Source organism: Stegostoma tigrinum, chromosome 1 (genome assembly GCF_030684315.1).
Source record: "Stegostoma tigrinum isolate sSteTig4 chromosome 1, sSteTig4.hap1, whole genome shotgun sequence".
NCBI lineage: Eukaryota > Metazoa > Chordata > Chondrichthyes > Orectolobiformes > Stegostomatidae > Stegostoma > Stegostoma tigrinum.
In genome coordinates, this window is record NC_081354.1 from 69601214 (window position 1) to 69618586 (window position 17373).

Here is a 17373-nt window from a genome sequence, read left to right on the forward strand (position 1 = left end):
TGCCTTTTAAACATTGTAATTATACCTAACAACAGACAGAACTTTGGGGGAAAAAGGAAAGAGATTGGTGACAAGTTGAATACTCAGAGTCAATACAAACATGAATGGTCTCTTCCTGCGCTAACAATTTTGATTCTATGGTTGATCATTTATGATCCCAACTGATGGAAATACTAGATAATTCAGACCCTCAAATGAAATCTGGCTTGATAGATCATGTCTTTAATTTCTGCAGTTGGTTAACAGTGGTTAGACATAAACATATTCAAACAAGGCTGCAAATTTTCTTTAAGAAAAAGAACATGTTTATTACATAAAAGAAAAGCAAACCAAGCTAGACATATATAATAGTTAGGAAGATCTTAACACAAACATCAAAGTTTCAAATGGTTTCCCAACACCACCTGTTACAATGACTCAATCCCAAAGAAATATGACTCCTAACTCAGCTTTTAAACCTCTAGTTGATCTTTATCTGTCCAGTTCTTTTTAAAGTTTAAATGTAGAGACCATTTTTGGATTGCTTTCTGGGTTTCGTGGTATGAAACTTCCACAATTCTGAGACCATAACTTTTCTTAGCTCTAACAACTTGAAGGTTTCTATCCAAATTTCACTGGTAAGAAACCACATACCCAGATCCCCTGCTCAGAGAAACTGTTCTACCTTCTGAACAAAATTTGAATTTTCTGCTCTGAAGTTAAAACTAAATTTGTTGCCCTAACAGGTTTATTCTACGCACCATAAACCTGACAGTATAAAATATATTTCCCCCACTAATACCACAGGTCGCCTGTTAGGCAGTTGGCTGAAGTCATAATGTCTTCTTGGATATGATTTATTTCATTTACTATCCCAAATTGGCTACGATCATTTTTGTGACCAAAAAACTTCACAGATTTAATTAAAACCCACCTGCCTTTTTGAAAGTTCCAAATTCTAAAAATGATAAGATATATTACACAGCTTCCATCACATCAGTTGTCCCAATTTTGAAGAACATAAGAACTAAGAGAAGTAGGTAATTCAGCCCATTGAGACTGCTCCACCATTTGATATGATCATGGCTGGTCTCATCTCGGCCTCAACTTCACTTTTCCATAACCCTTCAAACTAATGTTAACCAAAAGCTTGTCTACCTCCTGCTTAAATTTACTCAATGTCCCAACATCCACCATACTCTGGGATAGCAAATTCTACAGACTTCATGGCCCTTTGAGGACCCATGAGGAAACATCCTTGTCTACATTGTCTACTTTGTCAATACCCCATTAGCTTCTTACGTACTGCACCTGATCTCCTGTCATTCTTCTAAACGGCTCAATGCCTCTTCATAAGACAACCTCCTCATCACTGATGGTTTTCCTTCGTAACTGGATACTGAAGTTTGCTGACGCCCCTATGGAAACTTTGGGATGGTTCACTACATTAAATAATCCATGCAAATGAAAATCGTTTCATTCCAGACACAGCTGAAAAGGCAAGCTTTTGTTTCATATTTAACATATTATTATGCTTTATTTTAGAAACGCAAACAAAGAACATACTTCAGAAATATATTAAACAGCAGCAACTGCAACAGGGCAGTAATCAGCAAAAGCCTAGTGTTGTGTGAATATTTATTTGGTAAATATTCATAGCAAATGAGTTTTATTCCATGGTTGCTATTTTGTATTTCTTTTTGTTGAGGTAATATCTGCAATTTAAAACGAGAGGAAAAGAAAATTTAGGATCAGTTTAATACATTTCAAAATAGCATTTTAATTGGATTTGAATGCGGGTCTGCTAGCTGGTGTTAAACGTAAATATATGCAGATATACTCAGTAAAGTCGAACTTAAAAACAGAATCTCCAGGGTGAAACTTTTCCACAAAAGTACACAACAATACTGAGCCAAACAGGCAAGTTTATTTGATCCATGAAAATGAATTTACAAACTTTAACAAAAGCAGAATTTGCTGGAAAAGCTCAGTAGATCTGGCAGCATATGTAAAGAAAAAAAAAATCACAGTTAATGTTTCGGGTCTGGTGGTCCTTCCTCAGAACAGCTGGGGGTCACCAGACCCAAAAACGTTAACTGATTTTTTTTTTCCTTCACAGATGCTGTCAGCCATGCTGAGCTTTTCCAGCAACTCCTGTTTTTGCTCCTGATTTACAGCATCCGCAATTCTTTCAGTTTGTATATACAAACTTCAATCCCAAGACTAAAGCAAGCTTAATTAAAATGCTTTAGTTCAAGGCTAGTCTGTTTCTTACCTTTTGGCCTGCATTTTTGACCATTTTGGTGATCTGGTGAAAGCTGGTTGGAGTATTGAAGATACCAGGGACAATCTGGCTGCAAATGACAAATTATTCATACGTGAGAAATGAATAAGATGACTGGGGATTTATTGAATCGTTGATGAAAATAATAAGAGACTCTTGGATTCTTTGTGGAGGTAGTTCAAAAATTAAATAGTAGGTCACTTGGGGGAGAAAAATGTTCATGTATGTTTTGACCACAAACATAAAGCAAAATCATGTTGGGTTAGATAGAAATTACAAGTATTTCTCTTTTGAAACAGGGCACTGGGCAAGAAAGATAAATTCAACATCATCTTTGAACTTAGATCAGAATGAAAAATGGCAGAGAATATGATGAGCAGCAGAATTAAAGGGATACTTGAATATAAGAATGTACAACAGCCTGAGCCTTGAGCATTCTTCTCTAAGTACAGAGCTGGTGTACAATTCAAAACTTTTGAATTTAAAAGGGACCTTTGGTTACATTTTGCATTCTTTTTGATTTCAGATTATCACTGGGGCAGGAGAGAGCATGGCGATGACAATGATCTCAAGTCCAAGTGCAAATCTGGCAATAGTGAGTTCTACAAGAAACTTTAACCATTTTAGACCTTACCTGTAGTCTAAAGGGGAGAAACAAATCAACCTGTCAGCAACATTATGCATGGAGCAGTGGGAAAGAAATTTATCATGGGGAAAAAAACACTAAGGAGTTGAACGTCTTTCCCCTCAAAAAATAAACAAACAATTATGATGAAAAATAGGATGCTGATTCATTATTGCCAATGCCTCATTATAGATTTTTTTTAAAAGAAAAAGAGCTGTTGACAGCATTTAGCTATTGCTGGCCAGGCCATCCTAGTTGCCCTTATGAAGGTGGTCAACTGCCTTATCAAACTGCTGCAATCCTTGGGGTATAGGTACACACAATTCGATTAGACAGGATTTTCACCCAACCACAATGAAGGAATGGTGACGTATCTCCAAGTTAGGATGATGTGTAAATTGGAAGGGAAATTGCAAGTGGGGTTTCCCCAGTCTTTCTAGATGGTGGAGATCCATAGGGTTTGGAAGCTGTTAACAATGAAGCTGTGGTGAATTGCTGCAATACATTGTGACCAACGAATAAGGTCAGAAAATGTGGAGTCAGGGGACAATTAACTGACTGGACTGTTTTACTGGCTTCAAGTGAGAAAGCAGTGAGTGGGAGTTACGTGTAGTTAGTTAAATCAGAGAGGGTGAAGAACAGAAGTGATTTTCCATGAGAATCAATGCTGGGATTTAGATTAACAATTTTAACAACAGAATCAAAAAAGCAATCTTTAAAAATTTGTAAATCAGATCGAATTGGTTGGGATAACCAAATCTGAGGACGATTGCAAAAAAAATGCAGGAGGACATAAATAAACTTGAAGAGTGGTTAATTAATTATTAAATGAAGTTCAACACAGACAAATGTAAGGTAGTACATTTTGATAGGATGAAAAGGAAAATCACCCTTCCACAGAAGAAGCAATTCTAGATGGCAGAGTAAAGGAATCTTGAAGTACAAATACACAGATCACTAAATGTTGTGCCACAGTTTTGCAAGGCCTGATGAAAGCAAATAAAGCACAAGTGTTTGTTTCTGGAGGTAAAGGATTGAGAAATAGGGAATTTATGCTCAGATCAGCATCAAATCTTAGTTAGATCACAGAGTGCTGTGTGTAGTTTCGAACAGGTACTGGAGAGGATCTACAGATTATTTACAAAGATGGCACCAGGAATGTTTGGGTATATTTTTCAGGATAGGACAAACAGGCTGAGTCACTCCTTCCTTGATAAAGTGGCTCTAAGAAATGACTTTATAGAGGCATTTAGAATTATGAAAGATTTTGGTGGAATGGATGTAGGAAGTTCATTTTAACTCTTCTGGGGAAAAGCGCAGCTCAAGGCTATCAATACAAGATAATGAAGAAACTAAATAACAAATTCAAAAGAAACTTCTTCACACAAAGAGAGAGCAGTGAGAATATGGATCCCACTATCACAGGGACTAGTTAAAGTAAAAAGAGTATCATTACATTTAAAGAGAAGCAAGACAAGCATTTGTGGGAGAAACGAACAGATAGCTATGAATTAGACAAGAGAAAAAAGAGAAGCTTAAACACCAATATAGATTGGTTGGATGGGATGGCTTGTTGCTGTGATGAATATCACATAATGTTATAAAAGACCAGTTTTTTTTCTAATAACTCTGTTTTCAGTTTTAACTGCATTATTATTCTGTGCTGAGTTTCTATGTGTTAGCTGCCTTGTGACAACTTTCGCATGTTAATTGTTGCTAATTCACACCTGCGATGCAAAACACCAATATCAATAACTACCTAACCAGAATAGGCTACAATTAGAAAGGCAATTGCTGGACTCTCCAGTTTAAACCTTGTTACAATCAGGTAAGGAAAGTCTCCACTTGGCTGATGCAACAAAATATTTTAGTTTCTTTTCCAAACCGGCACTTAGCTATCACACTGCAATTAAGATGTGGCTTGTTAGAAAAATTGAGAAAAATTACCAAGGTTCGTTTGAGTGAAAGAAATAAAAGAATTGTATCGCCTGCTAATTCTGGAAAAATAAAACTCAACATCAAACCCTGACATTAAAAGGATACGTGCCTGATACAGGCAGCTCAACTCGTCCATGCACAGCAGATATCCTAAATTCATCTTGTCCCATTTGCCAGCATTTGGCCCATATCTGCGCTTCCCTGCCCCCGAGCCCCCACCCCACCACCAAACCCTTCCTATTGAAGTACCCATCCAGATGCCTTTTAAATGCGTTCACCACCTCCTCTGGCAGCTCATTCCATCTGCACACCATCTGTGTGTGTGAAAAGGTTGCCCCTTCGGTCACTTTTAAATCTTCCCCCTCTTATCTTAAACCAATGTTCTCTAGTTTTGGACTCCTCTATCCTGGGGAGAAGACCTTAGCTATTCACCCAATCCATGCCAATCATCACCTTATAATCCTCTACAAAGTCACGCCTCAGCCTTCGATCCTCCAGGGAAAACAGCTCCAACCTATTCAGCCTCTTCCTGTAGCTCAAAGCCTCCAACCCTGGCAGCTTCGTTGTAAATCTTTTCTGCACCCTTTTATGTTTAAAAACATCCTTCCTATAGCAGGGAGACCAGAACTGAATGCAGTATTTCAAAAGCAAGTTATGTTTTACAGTGGGAGCACTAAATATGGAGTTATCTAGAATTTTTAAAAAAACAAGAGAACTTGCACTCTTGGAAAACGAAGTGAAATCCAGTCACATGATAAATAATTTCCAACTACAGTATTGCATCCTCATTTACACATTTGGAGAAAAAAGAACTGTGAGGGCTAGCATAGACAGTCCCCACTCACATGGGAGCAACAAACTATTCTTTTAAATACATAAACTGAATATGAACACAAAAATCCATAAAGTACTTAACATGAAAAATAGTATGGCTCCCTTCCACCTTACTCTCCCTTTAGGGATGCGATCAAAATTTCAATTTCTTTTGGTGTATATTAAGCATTTTACGATTTGGCAAAAAACTAAAGCATTACTCACCATAGGGTGCTGCTGATAACCTCTACTCTCTGTCTGAGGCATCATCAATGCAGGAGCTGGATAGTGGACAGGGATTCCATAGGGATGTCCATAGTTAATGTAGGGTGCATATGTCAGAGGTGGGTAAGGGGTAGTTGGTGACTGTGAAAAGCCTGTAGCCTAAGAAGAATGTACAAAAAAGTCAAATATTTTACTTTGAAACCATCAAATATGTTCATGCAAATTTTATGACACTGACTTGACATGGGCCTTGACTCCTTTTATCTTCTAACACCATCCTAGCACTTCCGAGCAGTATGAAATTTTCCACCAGTCCAGCCAATCAGTAATGCCATTGAATTGCCTGCTTCCAAGTTAATTCAAGTTCGAACTGAGGCTAAATTTGCATCCCTCACAAGCATTTCAAACCTTTCATTGTCCCTGCAGCAGTGTATTTCAAAGATTCGAAAACAATACTCACAAATCCTGATGCTGTAAATTGAGACAGCAGTGTGTATCACACTTGGGATTTGTAAATAGCAGCACTGAATATTAATGCCAACCAAGTCACATTAGAGCATGAGATAAAGTAGGAGAATTATGCCACTTAGTCCATTGAGTCTAGTCTGCCATTTGAAGTATGGCTGAAATGTTTCTGAACCCCATTCTCCTGCCTTCTCCCACAACCGAATGATCCCCTTAAACAGTAAACCTCTGCGAGTTACTAACTAGGTTTATGCTGGAGTCCAAGTATCACAGAAGATGCCAACAGCCTGGAGATGGTAAAAAGGGGGCTTTCTAGGATGATACAAGGGATTCTGAGGTTTTACGTCCCACGCAATCCGAAATCATTGGCAGAACTACGGATGAAAGTCCTGGTTGTGGGGTTAAATTGAACAGCCCTTTCAAAGAACTGGCATATTCATGAGGCCAAATGAGCTCGTTCTGTGCTAAAAGATTCCATTTTGTATTTTTTTAAATACAAAAATAAAAGTTTCCTCCAGTCCTATTTTCTCTGAATAAGAAACTAAGATATTAAATTAGGAAAGAAATTCAAATTACACGGTGAAAAATGTCAGAGTTGGGTCGATACTGAACTCAAATCAGGCATGATCTTATTAAAAGTGGGGAAGGCTTGTTGGACCAAATAGGCTTCTCCCGTTCCTATTCCTTGTCATTCTGATGAATGATGTAAATGTTAATTTCCGCTTGTGGAGAGAATGGGGTTTTACCACACTCAGGATCAGATTATAGACTCTACACCTTGTTCTTGGATTCAGTTTGGTTGTTCCTTCAGTCAGGCATTCAAGGCCAAAACTAACGCTATGGTAGTTCTTCACAGGGGCTTCACACGCCACTCCAAACACAAAAAGGATGCAGTTTTCTTCTCATTTTTTATCGTGGGGGCATGGTGTGGAAATAAAAACGGTATTGGTGTGGAAATAAAAACGGTATTGGTGTTTCTCTTGACACCACTTAATAGATTTGTCATCTCTTCCCTTGGGATCATCTCTTTTCCAAGAACAGATTATACCAGCTTAGCTACCAGAGAGATGGATCATCTACTTCAATGCCCTTCCCTCTCACTATCCTCATACTGCTTTATGACTGGCATTTAGAAATCTTTTAACCACTACTTTAAAACAAACGCAATGAGTGATTTTCCACAATCCTTCGAGGTACTAAACTTCAACAATTCATAATCCTGGACGAGTCAAGATTCTGCTCACCGCAATCCCAAGTCATGACCACCTTGCTGGGAGCTGTGTCCCCAGTTCCCGATGACTCAACCAGGAGAGACATCATACCTGGATAACAAAGTGTGAAGCTGGATGAACACAGCAGGCCAAGAATGAGATGCTGCTTGGCCTGCTGCGTTCATCCAGCTTCACACTTTGTTATCTTGGATTCTCCAGCATCTGCAGTTCCCATTATCTCTGGAAACATCATACCTGCATCTGTCCCATCTTTTCCTTTGCACATTTGAAAAGCTTCAATGAGATCAATTCTGATTTGGGCTGGCAGTGAATTATGGTCCTTGGTTAACCACATAAGAGCCTTACTGGCAGTAAGAAAACTGCCAACTGGATTACAACTTAATGGCAGAAGTGGAAATGAGACAAGTATCCCTCCAGGACCAGGTCACCCAATTATTTGCTCTTTCTGGTACTTTTCTTACCCCTTCTGGGGAGGAGATAATTGTGCTCCACATGCTTATATAACAACTCTCCTAATTTATACAGTTCAGACTCATCATAGGCACTAACCATATATCATGTCCACTGATAAAAATGACACTTCCAACATAGGGTCATATAGGACGGAAACAGACCCTTTGGTCCAACTGGTCCGTGCTAAACATAATCCCAACCCAAACTAGTCCCACCTACCTGCTGCTGGCCCATATCCCTCCAAGCCTTTACTGTTCATGTACTTATCTAAGTAAGACCCTTTGCAAGACAGTGTTTATAACAGTAAAGAGATAGGTAGGTTGGAACTTCAAATACTGGTACTTAATTTTACAATGAATTAACACAGAACAGGAATATGTCTTCTAGGCATTCAGCTGCATTTTGCAGTAGCGGTGCTCATATCCACCACTTTCTCAGGAAGTCCGTTCCGCATGTGAACCACAAATTGCCCCCATGTCTTTTTTAAACTTTCTCTCCTCTCAACTGTTGCCTGGTATGGAGGGAAGGTCTTACGAGGAAAGGCTGAGGGACTTGAGGCTGTTTTCATTAGAGAGAAGAAGGTTGAGAGGTGATTTAATTGAAACATATAAAATAATCAGAGGGTTAGATAGGGTGGATAGGGAGAGCCTTTTTCCTTGGATGGTGACGGCAAGCACGAGGGGGCAAAGCTTTAAATTGAAGGGTGAAAGATATAGGACAGATGTCAGAGGTGGTTTCTTTCCTCAGAGAGTAGTAAGGGAATGGAACGCTTTGCCTGCAACTGTAGTAGATTCGCCAACTTTAGGTACATTTAAGTCATCATTGGATAAGCATATTGACGCACATGGAATAGTGTAGGTTAGATGGGCTTGAGATCAGTATGACAGGTCGGCACAACATCAAGGGCCGATGGACCTGTACTGTGCTGTAATGTTCTATGTTCTATATTCTAGCCGTTCAAATTCAAACAGCATTTAGCGCAATACAAATTTTTCACATTCGAATATGCAGCTCAATATCTAGAAGACATATTCCTATTCTGGGTCAACTGACTGAAAAATTAACTGCCATTGTTTGAAGTTCCAACCTACCACTCTCCTCTAAAGGCACTGACTGTCAAATTGTGTCAAGAGCAGATAAAGACTGGACGAGTGCATGAGGGCGGCATGAGATTTTAATCATGACTGTCACATAGTCCAAGGCTCACTTGTTTAAAATGGCTTGCTGATGATAAAGCAATTTCCCAGACTGTCTGTGAATGCCTTCTAATGGGCAGCAGTGATAGAAGGCATTTAGGCATTGTTGACTATAATAGCATCAGGGTCTCCGGGCCAGTTGAATCACCCTAGTTATTTTATCTGCAGAAGTTGTCAAAGGTCACAAATGAATTACAAAAGTTAATGGCACAGTAATCTTTGCTATCTGTTAAGATTACCTCAGATATGCAGAAATAGCTTTGCAAATGAAAAATGTAGATAAGTAGGTACGCTATAAGAGAAACAACTGTAACCAAATAGTCTTACAGTTTCAGAAGGGGAGTGACTCATGCTGGGAGACATGTTCTAGAGATATCTGTAATGCCTTGTAAACCTCACTAAAAATGTTAGTTATCGGTTAAACTGAGTGGGTAAATGATTTGATCATGCAATAACATCATGGCCAAGTATCTACATTACTCTCACTCATTCAACATGGGCCTCACTTTATTTGGAGTTGGAATACACAATGATTTCATCGTTTACTCATAGTCAGCTTATTGATTCAAACAGTAACCGCCAGAAGTTGCTCCCGACTCTGCATTCAACAAAGGCCAGAAAGAAAAAGACGGAACCTTATCGGGCCGTATGACTCAGCTTCAGAACATTTTCCTCCCCGAAGAATAATGAATGATTGGAACAGAGAAATTCAAATCCACAGTGGGCCAAGTACATTTTTAAAAATACCTTTATAAGTTTTTTAAACCAAGACTGATTTTCCATCATATTATCATTTGGCTGGATTAATAGAAAGCAAAGATAGCTGACATGGTCATTTTATGAGCACAGTATATCAGGGTGCTATTAGATAGCACAGATGTCCCATCGTGATCGAGTGGGGAAATGTTTCACTCAGCACAGCCTGCCAACTAGATATCAAGGCTCATTTGTCTTGCAGCTAGTTTAGTTGTGCTGAGGATGTGGTTAATAACCTCAGTAATTTCTTTCTAAGAAAAGAATGGTTAATAGCACAAAGTTTCATGTTAAATCAAGATCCATTTAGCCAATTCTTAATATATATTTATTTTATTAGGTGCTATTTTCAAAGGCCTCACATGTTGCCATTTTAATCGTATGGTCTCCTACCTGCTTTTTCAGCTTCTTCCCCAGGAAGTCTTTTTCTTTCCTTTCCTTGATAAAGTCTTCCTCATAAGTCTTAAGCTGTGATTAAAAAAAATAGAGCAAGGTTCCTCTCAGTTATGTCTGCCCACGTGATCAAAAAAGTGAGTGGAACATGAAACAATCGTTCATCAAATCAGCAGCACAGAAAAGCAGTTACTATGGTTATACCCGTGTGTTAAGAAGAGTAAGTTTTGATTGTAGATGTTCAATGTTTTTCTTCAATTCTTCTTTCTCTTCGTTCATTCTTTCCCGGTCACACCGTTCCTTCTGAAAGTCTTCTTCAAATATCTGCACCTTTAACAGGATCCCAAACATTTTAACAGCTCATGGATATAATCTGGACAAACTAATTCTGGTCAACATTCTTGACTATCCATTGAAGAAACAACACAAGAGAGCTACATTATATAGGGCTTAAGGGGATTAAAATCTAGAATGCACAGAACTCAGATTAACAGTGTAGTTGCTGGCCCACTGGATATTACAGGGCAAGACCAAAGAAAGATGTAAAATGAAGAATGTGTTTTATTTTCTAACCTTAAATGCAGGAAGTAAATATAAATGAAGTAAAAGGCAGGGTTATCTAAACTTCATACACAACCCCTACTTTTAATTCCATGAAAAACATTCAAAATATTGGACATTACCTGTTGTTTTAGGACCTCAATTTGTGTTGTCAGTTCTTCAGGATGAGATTGCCTCATTATTTCTGTGCTATCAAAACCGTGAGACATACAAGGAACATTCTGCTTTCTTATGGCATCAGACAGAGCCTGAAAAAAAATTTAAAGGCCTAAGACTAACAATCTCTTTCCATTATGTCACAATAATGGATACTAAGCTTTCGAACCAAACAAAAACTAGTAAGGAGCACTCCAGTCTGACATCCTCCTACTGTCTGGTATAGCATTTTGAAACTCCAGTCTGATGAGCTTATGTATCACGATCTGGACTCATTTGAGATAAGAATACAATTACAATGTTTCTTCTTGCCAATTGTTGGTGAGGTATTACTCTACTGTGCTGTTTACAAGAAGAAATTGAGAAAATTTGTCAGAAAACTGCATCTTAAATGTGGGCCAAGCAGATTAGTTAACTCCCCACTGATGAGGTAACTCGACACATTACTCACCAGGCAGCTCATTAAGAACCAACAGGGGAACAAAGGCAATTGTTTGAGTTGCCAGAAGCTGCTGGTCAAAGAGAGGGTTCGGCATCTTGCAGGGGTGACCCTAATGTGAGCAGTTTACCCCTGAATGACATGTCCCCAGTTCCTTCCCACTTTTGTATTTGGAACCCTTTAAAAGTAGCTGTTAGCCCTCCTTAGAATTTAGCTCCAAACATATTGCAGGCATGATCTTGGGGGTGGGTGGAAAGTTGCTAAGCTCCCGACCTATTTGATATGGCTCCCATCCCACCCTTAACCCTGCAAAGACCAAGCCCAACAGGATGAATAAAATTGTATCAGTCACAAATGAGGTTGTTGGCTTGCTCACCGAGCTGGCTTGTTTCCATTCAGACATTTTGTCACCATGTTAGGTGGATCACCAGTGAGGCCTTCGATGAAGCAATGTTGTTCTACTCTGCTTGGAATTTATGCTGTCCAGTCTTTTATGGCAAGTAGTGTTGTTTCCGGTTTTGATTTGTATGGGTTTGCATATGGGATCCAATTCTATATGTTTGTTGGTTGCATTACGGGTGGAGAACTATGCCACTAGGAATTCCCATGCGTATCTATGTTTAGCATGCTTCTCAACTTGTAATGCAATCGATAAACATATAGACAACATAACTAAAGTATCCCAAGCCAAACATAGAAATGCACAGGAATTCCTACAGGCATGGTTCTCCACCCATAATGCAATCAACAAACATGTAGAATTAGACCCCACATACAAATCCATCCAGAACAAAACTGAAAATGACAGTACTCACCATAACGGACCGGACAGTGTAAATTCCAAGCAGAGTAGGGTAACATCGCTTCATCGGAGGCCTCACTGATGATGTCACCTAGCATGGTGACGAAACGTCTGAACGTGAACAAGCCAGCTTAGTGAGCAACTCAACAACCTCACCCACAACCCGAGCTACAGATCTTTGCTAAAACTTTGATCGGTCACAAATGTCTGAAAAAACACATCACTTTACTGATATGGACAGACAAAGAAAATGAGCTGCAAGGCACTTGCTACAAAGTTCTGGATTAGATTATAGAGTATAAAGGACACACGTTAGAGGTTCCATTTGGGAACATCAGTGTTTGTAAAGTCTGAGACAAAAAACAGTCAAGGCTGGTGAACGCCCTGGAATAATTTCCATGGTCAGAGAAGAAAGTTAGATAAACCTCCATTCATTCCTAACAACATAAGAATATTAAACATATTTAAGAACAATTAAAGACTCTCATATTCATGGTTAGGAGATCCAGTGACTAGAAAGTAAGGCTTTTTTTTCCTTTCTCTTAGGTTGTGGGTTGGTGGTGAGGAGGTCAAAAGCAAAGGAAGCAGAGTGACTTTCAGAGGCTGCTACTTTGCTTCAGGTCCATGCCTCTGATTATCCCGATTAGGGCAACTGAAGGACTCCCCACAACTTGGTAGTCAGGTCACCATGATTTTTCATTCAGGAAGGCAGTTGGCGATCAGGGAGCTGGCAGATTGAGGCCCTGATGTGGCCATTAATTGACCGTAAAAGGGCCTTAGTTGCTGATGGGTTGAGACTCGCTCTCTGACCTTCTCAGCCAGAGATGCTGACAGAGTTGTTGCATTTCTCTCCACAGCAACATTTCCCCATTTGTTTCCCCTTATCAGCGTCTCTAGGGGAGGAGATAATTTCACCGATCAAGTCACTGGTGAAAATCAGCTGCCAAATAGCAGTCATGCGACATCCTGGAAGAACAATGGGGCAAAGCCATTTTCAATCTCCACAATATTTACTAACATGTAAATTCAACCTAAATGCCAGAACTCTAACCAAATGTTCTGGAAATTCAGAGTTGGTCATTAGGGAAAGAAAATTACTGGCAAAATAGCATGGAAAGAAGTGGGAAGATATCAGTATATTTTATGTTTGTATTTTTCATTGATGGAATAGAGCTACAATGATGGGTCTATAACTGAATAGTACCTCCCCCCCCCACCCCACCCCACTTCAGGTAGTTAGGCCTTCCTTATTTCTAGCACTTTGTTTTGATTTCATCTTGTCATTTATCACCTCACGTTCTTGAAATGTTTCACCCTGATAATTTACTGGCTTTGGCAATGAGGGTAAAATCTAATTGTTGTAACATTTATAATTTCAATGTCAATTGCAAAATTCAGCCAGAAGCAAACAAAATATGCATTGCGGTTCAATCTGAAACTATCACAGCACAATCTACTTTTAATCTGTTCACGCAGGAAGGCAACACTCACTGCAGCACTTAGAAAGTCAAGGACTGGCACATAAATATATTCCATGTTTTCAGAACTTTAACAATAAATCTTCCATGAAGTACCTAAGGTCTCCTTTGTGGATTTCAGTGCTGCGTGAAGCAGTGGGAGACTGATATTCGAACATCAACTAGTGGACATAATCCTGTAATGGAAGGCACATCTGTTTCCTACTTTTGGAGTGGTTACTAGTTACAAACGGATTGAGAATTATTTTTAATTTTCGTTCCCTATGAACAAAACAATATGGTTTCTGACTGTAAACCATTTAACAAAAACACGTCCATGTTCTTTCTACACGTCTCCCATGACACATATTATTTCCCAAACCATCAGGGTGTGAGGGGCAGGTTAACCAGTCCTCTGGGTGTCCTTGTCTGTCGTCTCCCACTTACGAATGGTTTCATTACAGGAGGTATATAGGGAGGGACAATAGGGCTCGTCGCACACACGCGCGCACACACGCGCGATTACAGCACCCATTTAATGCCTGCTTCCACGTTGGTAACATATACAATTGTCACATTTCAACCCCAGAGCTTTATATAAATGCCTAAAACTCTCATACTTCATGTGCCACAAGACAAAATGCAGTGCAGTGCTCGACAGCAGTTACCCAGATGTGAATTGATAAAGCTAAGAAGAGGCAATTTCCAAATGATAACATTTTGAAGACTACTAGTGAGACCATCCTGTCTTTCATTATGCTCTCTATTGAGAACAAATGGGAAAACCCCTGCAATTAAATTTTACTGACACAGAGAGGTGGCGCCTGTTTACCTGTGCTTCAACACCTCGAGGGCACAACAGAAGACAAAATGGAATTTTAAAAATCCTGCAAATGATTTTGTGATCACGAACAGGAGAAGCAGGCTTAGGGCTGAGAGGCTGATTAGTTTATGGAGCTATTCTGCTGCACTGCTCAATAGATGAATATGCAGTTAAAACGGGAAAAAAAAGTTGAAACTGTACTGACCTTATTCAGACGAGCAATTTCATGTTCATAATATCCTTTTTGTTTGGTTATTGAGGAGTGGCATTCTTTCAAATGTTTATTTTCTTCTTCAGCCTCAAGCAACTTTGCATTTAGTGTCTGCTTTTGTTCCTGTTTTTTAACAAAATGGGGAGGGAGGAAAAGAGGAAAAAAAACAGCGTAACTAACAGGAAGACGAGATTTTAGGGAACCAGTTTTAATATACTCAATGGTACACTTGGGAAGATGGACATAATATTAACTTTGCAACTGCTGTAGCTTATGAGTCATGTAAAAGCCAAGGTTTCCATTAAATCAACTTGTCCCGTTATAATTAATATATAATTATTTTCAAGCCAATACCAGTAAAAAGCATACTTCTGCTGTTTCAAGTTTTGCTTTGGCAAGCAGCAGCTTTTTATCGAAATCCCTCTGCTTCTGGTCTAGTTCTTTTTCTAGGTCACTCAGGGAATGTTGATAAGTGGTGAACTTCTCTTTCAGCTGCAGAAAATGGAAGTCAATGAAGAACTCATCACGTACTGCGATGAATATATCAATTAAATCAAACATAGAGGCTTGCGACATAGAGGTGATAAGCCCAAGTGGGGACAATTTGTGATTCATAAAGAATCAAGAATCCAAATGGTCAAAGATGGACCTAAACTCCCAGTTTTGGCAATTTTAATACATTCCAGATTTTCTACAGAAAAGTTTGTTTGAATGTAAATATAAACAGAGGTGGTCAGATGAGGTTTAGTAGATCGATACCTGGAACGACAGCGTTGTCTTGTGGAGAAAGGGTGGACAGACTGGGCTTGGCTTATTGGAGTTTTGAAGTGTGAGGGATGACTTGATTAAAATGTATAAGATCCTGAACCATGTTGTTAAGGAGGGCAAAGAGAGGATGCTTCCCTTTGTGCACCAAGTTCAGAATCAGGGGGCATGGATGTAAAATTAGGGATCGTCCCTTTAGGACAGAGATATGAAGAAGTAGATAGGTTTTTGTTAGGTGAGGTTATCAAAGATTATTGGAGGTTAGATATGAATGTGGAATTGGAGACACAAGCAGATCAGCTGTGATCTTATTCAATGGTGCAGCTGGGTTGAAGGGCTGAATGGTCTCCTTCTGTTCCTGTGGTGTATGTCATATTTGTCACATTCTTCTTTCTACCTTTCTACATTGCAAGCACTGAACTTCACTCCCAACCAAGGTTGTGTTCAAATAATTTACCCCTGGGTCTGTGAAGGTGTATCAGAGGTAACAGGAACTGCAGATGCTACAGAATCCAAGATAACAAGGTGTACAGCAGGATGAACACAGCAGGCCAAGCAGCAGAGGAGCAGGAAAGCTGACGTTTCAGGTCTACCCAAAACGTCAGCTTTCCTGCTCCTCTGATGCTGCTTGGCCTGCTGAGTTCGTCCAGCTCCACACCTTATTATCTGTGAAGGTGTAATTCATGACAAACTCACTAGGGGGTGTGCAAGAACAGTTTAACCGCATTCAAATACAATGACATCAAAAGGGGCATTTATATTCAGACTATTCTGGGTTTGGTAGGAAATTAATAAAATGTATTTTACGTACCAGTGTACAAACTAAAACCAAGCATGTTTTAGTTTAGGCAACATACCACATTTCAATAGCCTTTAGGATTTCTATATTAGCAAGATTAATTTTAAGTACATGCACCATCTACAAAAGGAACGTCACTAACAAAGAAATAAAAGCTGAGGAAATATGGGTTTTTTACCTTCTGTTCATACACTGCCTTCATGTTCCTGAACTCCTGGTCCCACTGCTTGTTGATCTTCAGAAGCTGACAGGGACAATAAATTTGTTAGAAAGAAACATTTTTTCCCACACAGTCCAAAGGTTAGATGTCCTAATTCTTTCTAACCTGTAAAATTTTAAGTCACAAATACAATATCCACTGGCTTAGGAAAGAATACTAAATAAAAACACAACTGCTTTGGAATCAGAGATTTGGAGGAGTGTAATTTCAGGATGTGTCACCACCATTTCTTTTCTTCACTTCCCTCCACCTTTCAGAATTCCGACAGGACTTCTCCCACGATATCACCTTGATTCACTCCCAACACCTTCATTCTTTGCCATGGTACCTTCCTGCGCAAGCAGTGGAGATACCACATCTGTCCTTTTCGCTCTTCACCTTCTGTGAGGGCCACAAACAGTGTGCCCAGGAGAAATAGTGACTTACTTGTGCTTCAGCAAATATATTATACTGAATTTAAGGTAGTGTCAATTGGGGAAAATCAAACACAGATTTGCTGATTAACTGGCTGAACATCATCGTACAATATTGTTGCAATATCACCCCTTGTGGCATTTAATCACTCTTGCACTCCACTCTATCACCGACCTTCATTCTAATTCTCTCCTCAGTTCCCAGTACTTCCGTCCCTCAATATTTGCCTCAAGCCAGTTACATTTCCGACTTTGCCAATTCTGATTGAAGATCAATGACCTGAAGCATTAATGTTGTTTGTCTTTTCACTGGTGTTGCCTAACATGCTGAATATTTCCAATGTCCCTAGTTATTGTAATTATAGGACATC

The 17373-nt window shown here is 39.3% G+C and overlaps 1 protein-coding gene across 6 annotated transcripts in view; it reads right to left on the reverse strand.

Annotated features, from left to right (window-relative positions):
- Window positions 1-226: 226 nt before the first annotated feature.
- tnip1 (TNFAIP3 interacting protein 1) overlaps window positions 227-17373 on the reverse strand; it is a 74640-nt gene continuing 57493 nt past the window's right edge. For 3 of the 6 annotated variants that reach the window (XM_048539674.2, XM_048539665.2, XM_048539682.2), the window contains exons 3-11: window positions 16548-16613; window positions 15175-15297; window positions 14800-14928; window positions 11040-11165; window positions 10561-10686; window positions 10357-10431; window positions 5865-6023; window positions 2255-2333; window positions 228-1694 (exon numbers count right to left, since the gene is read on the reverse strand). In XM_048539674.2, coding sequence (XP_048395631.1) covers window positions 1663-1694; window positions 2255-2333; window positions 5865-6023; window positions 10357-10431; window positions 10561-10686; window positions 11040-11165; window positions 14800-14928; window positions 15175-15297; window positions 16548-16613 — 915 coding nt within the window. In that variant the 3' untranslated portion in view covers window positions 228-1662. Of the gene's footprint in view, window positions 1695-2254; window positions 2334-5864; window positions 6024-10356; window positions 10432-10560; window positions 10687-11039; window positions 11166-14799; window positions 14929-15174; window positions 15298-16547; window positions 16614-17373 lie in introns of all 6 variants that reach the window. The other 3 variants (XM_048539639.2, XM_048539648.2, XM_048539657.2) reach the window with 2 other exon arrangements.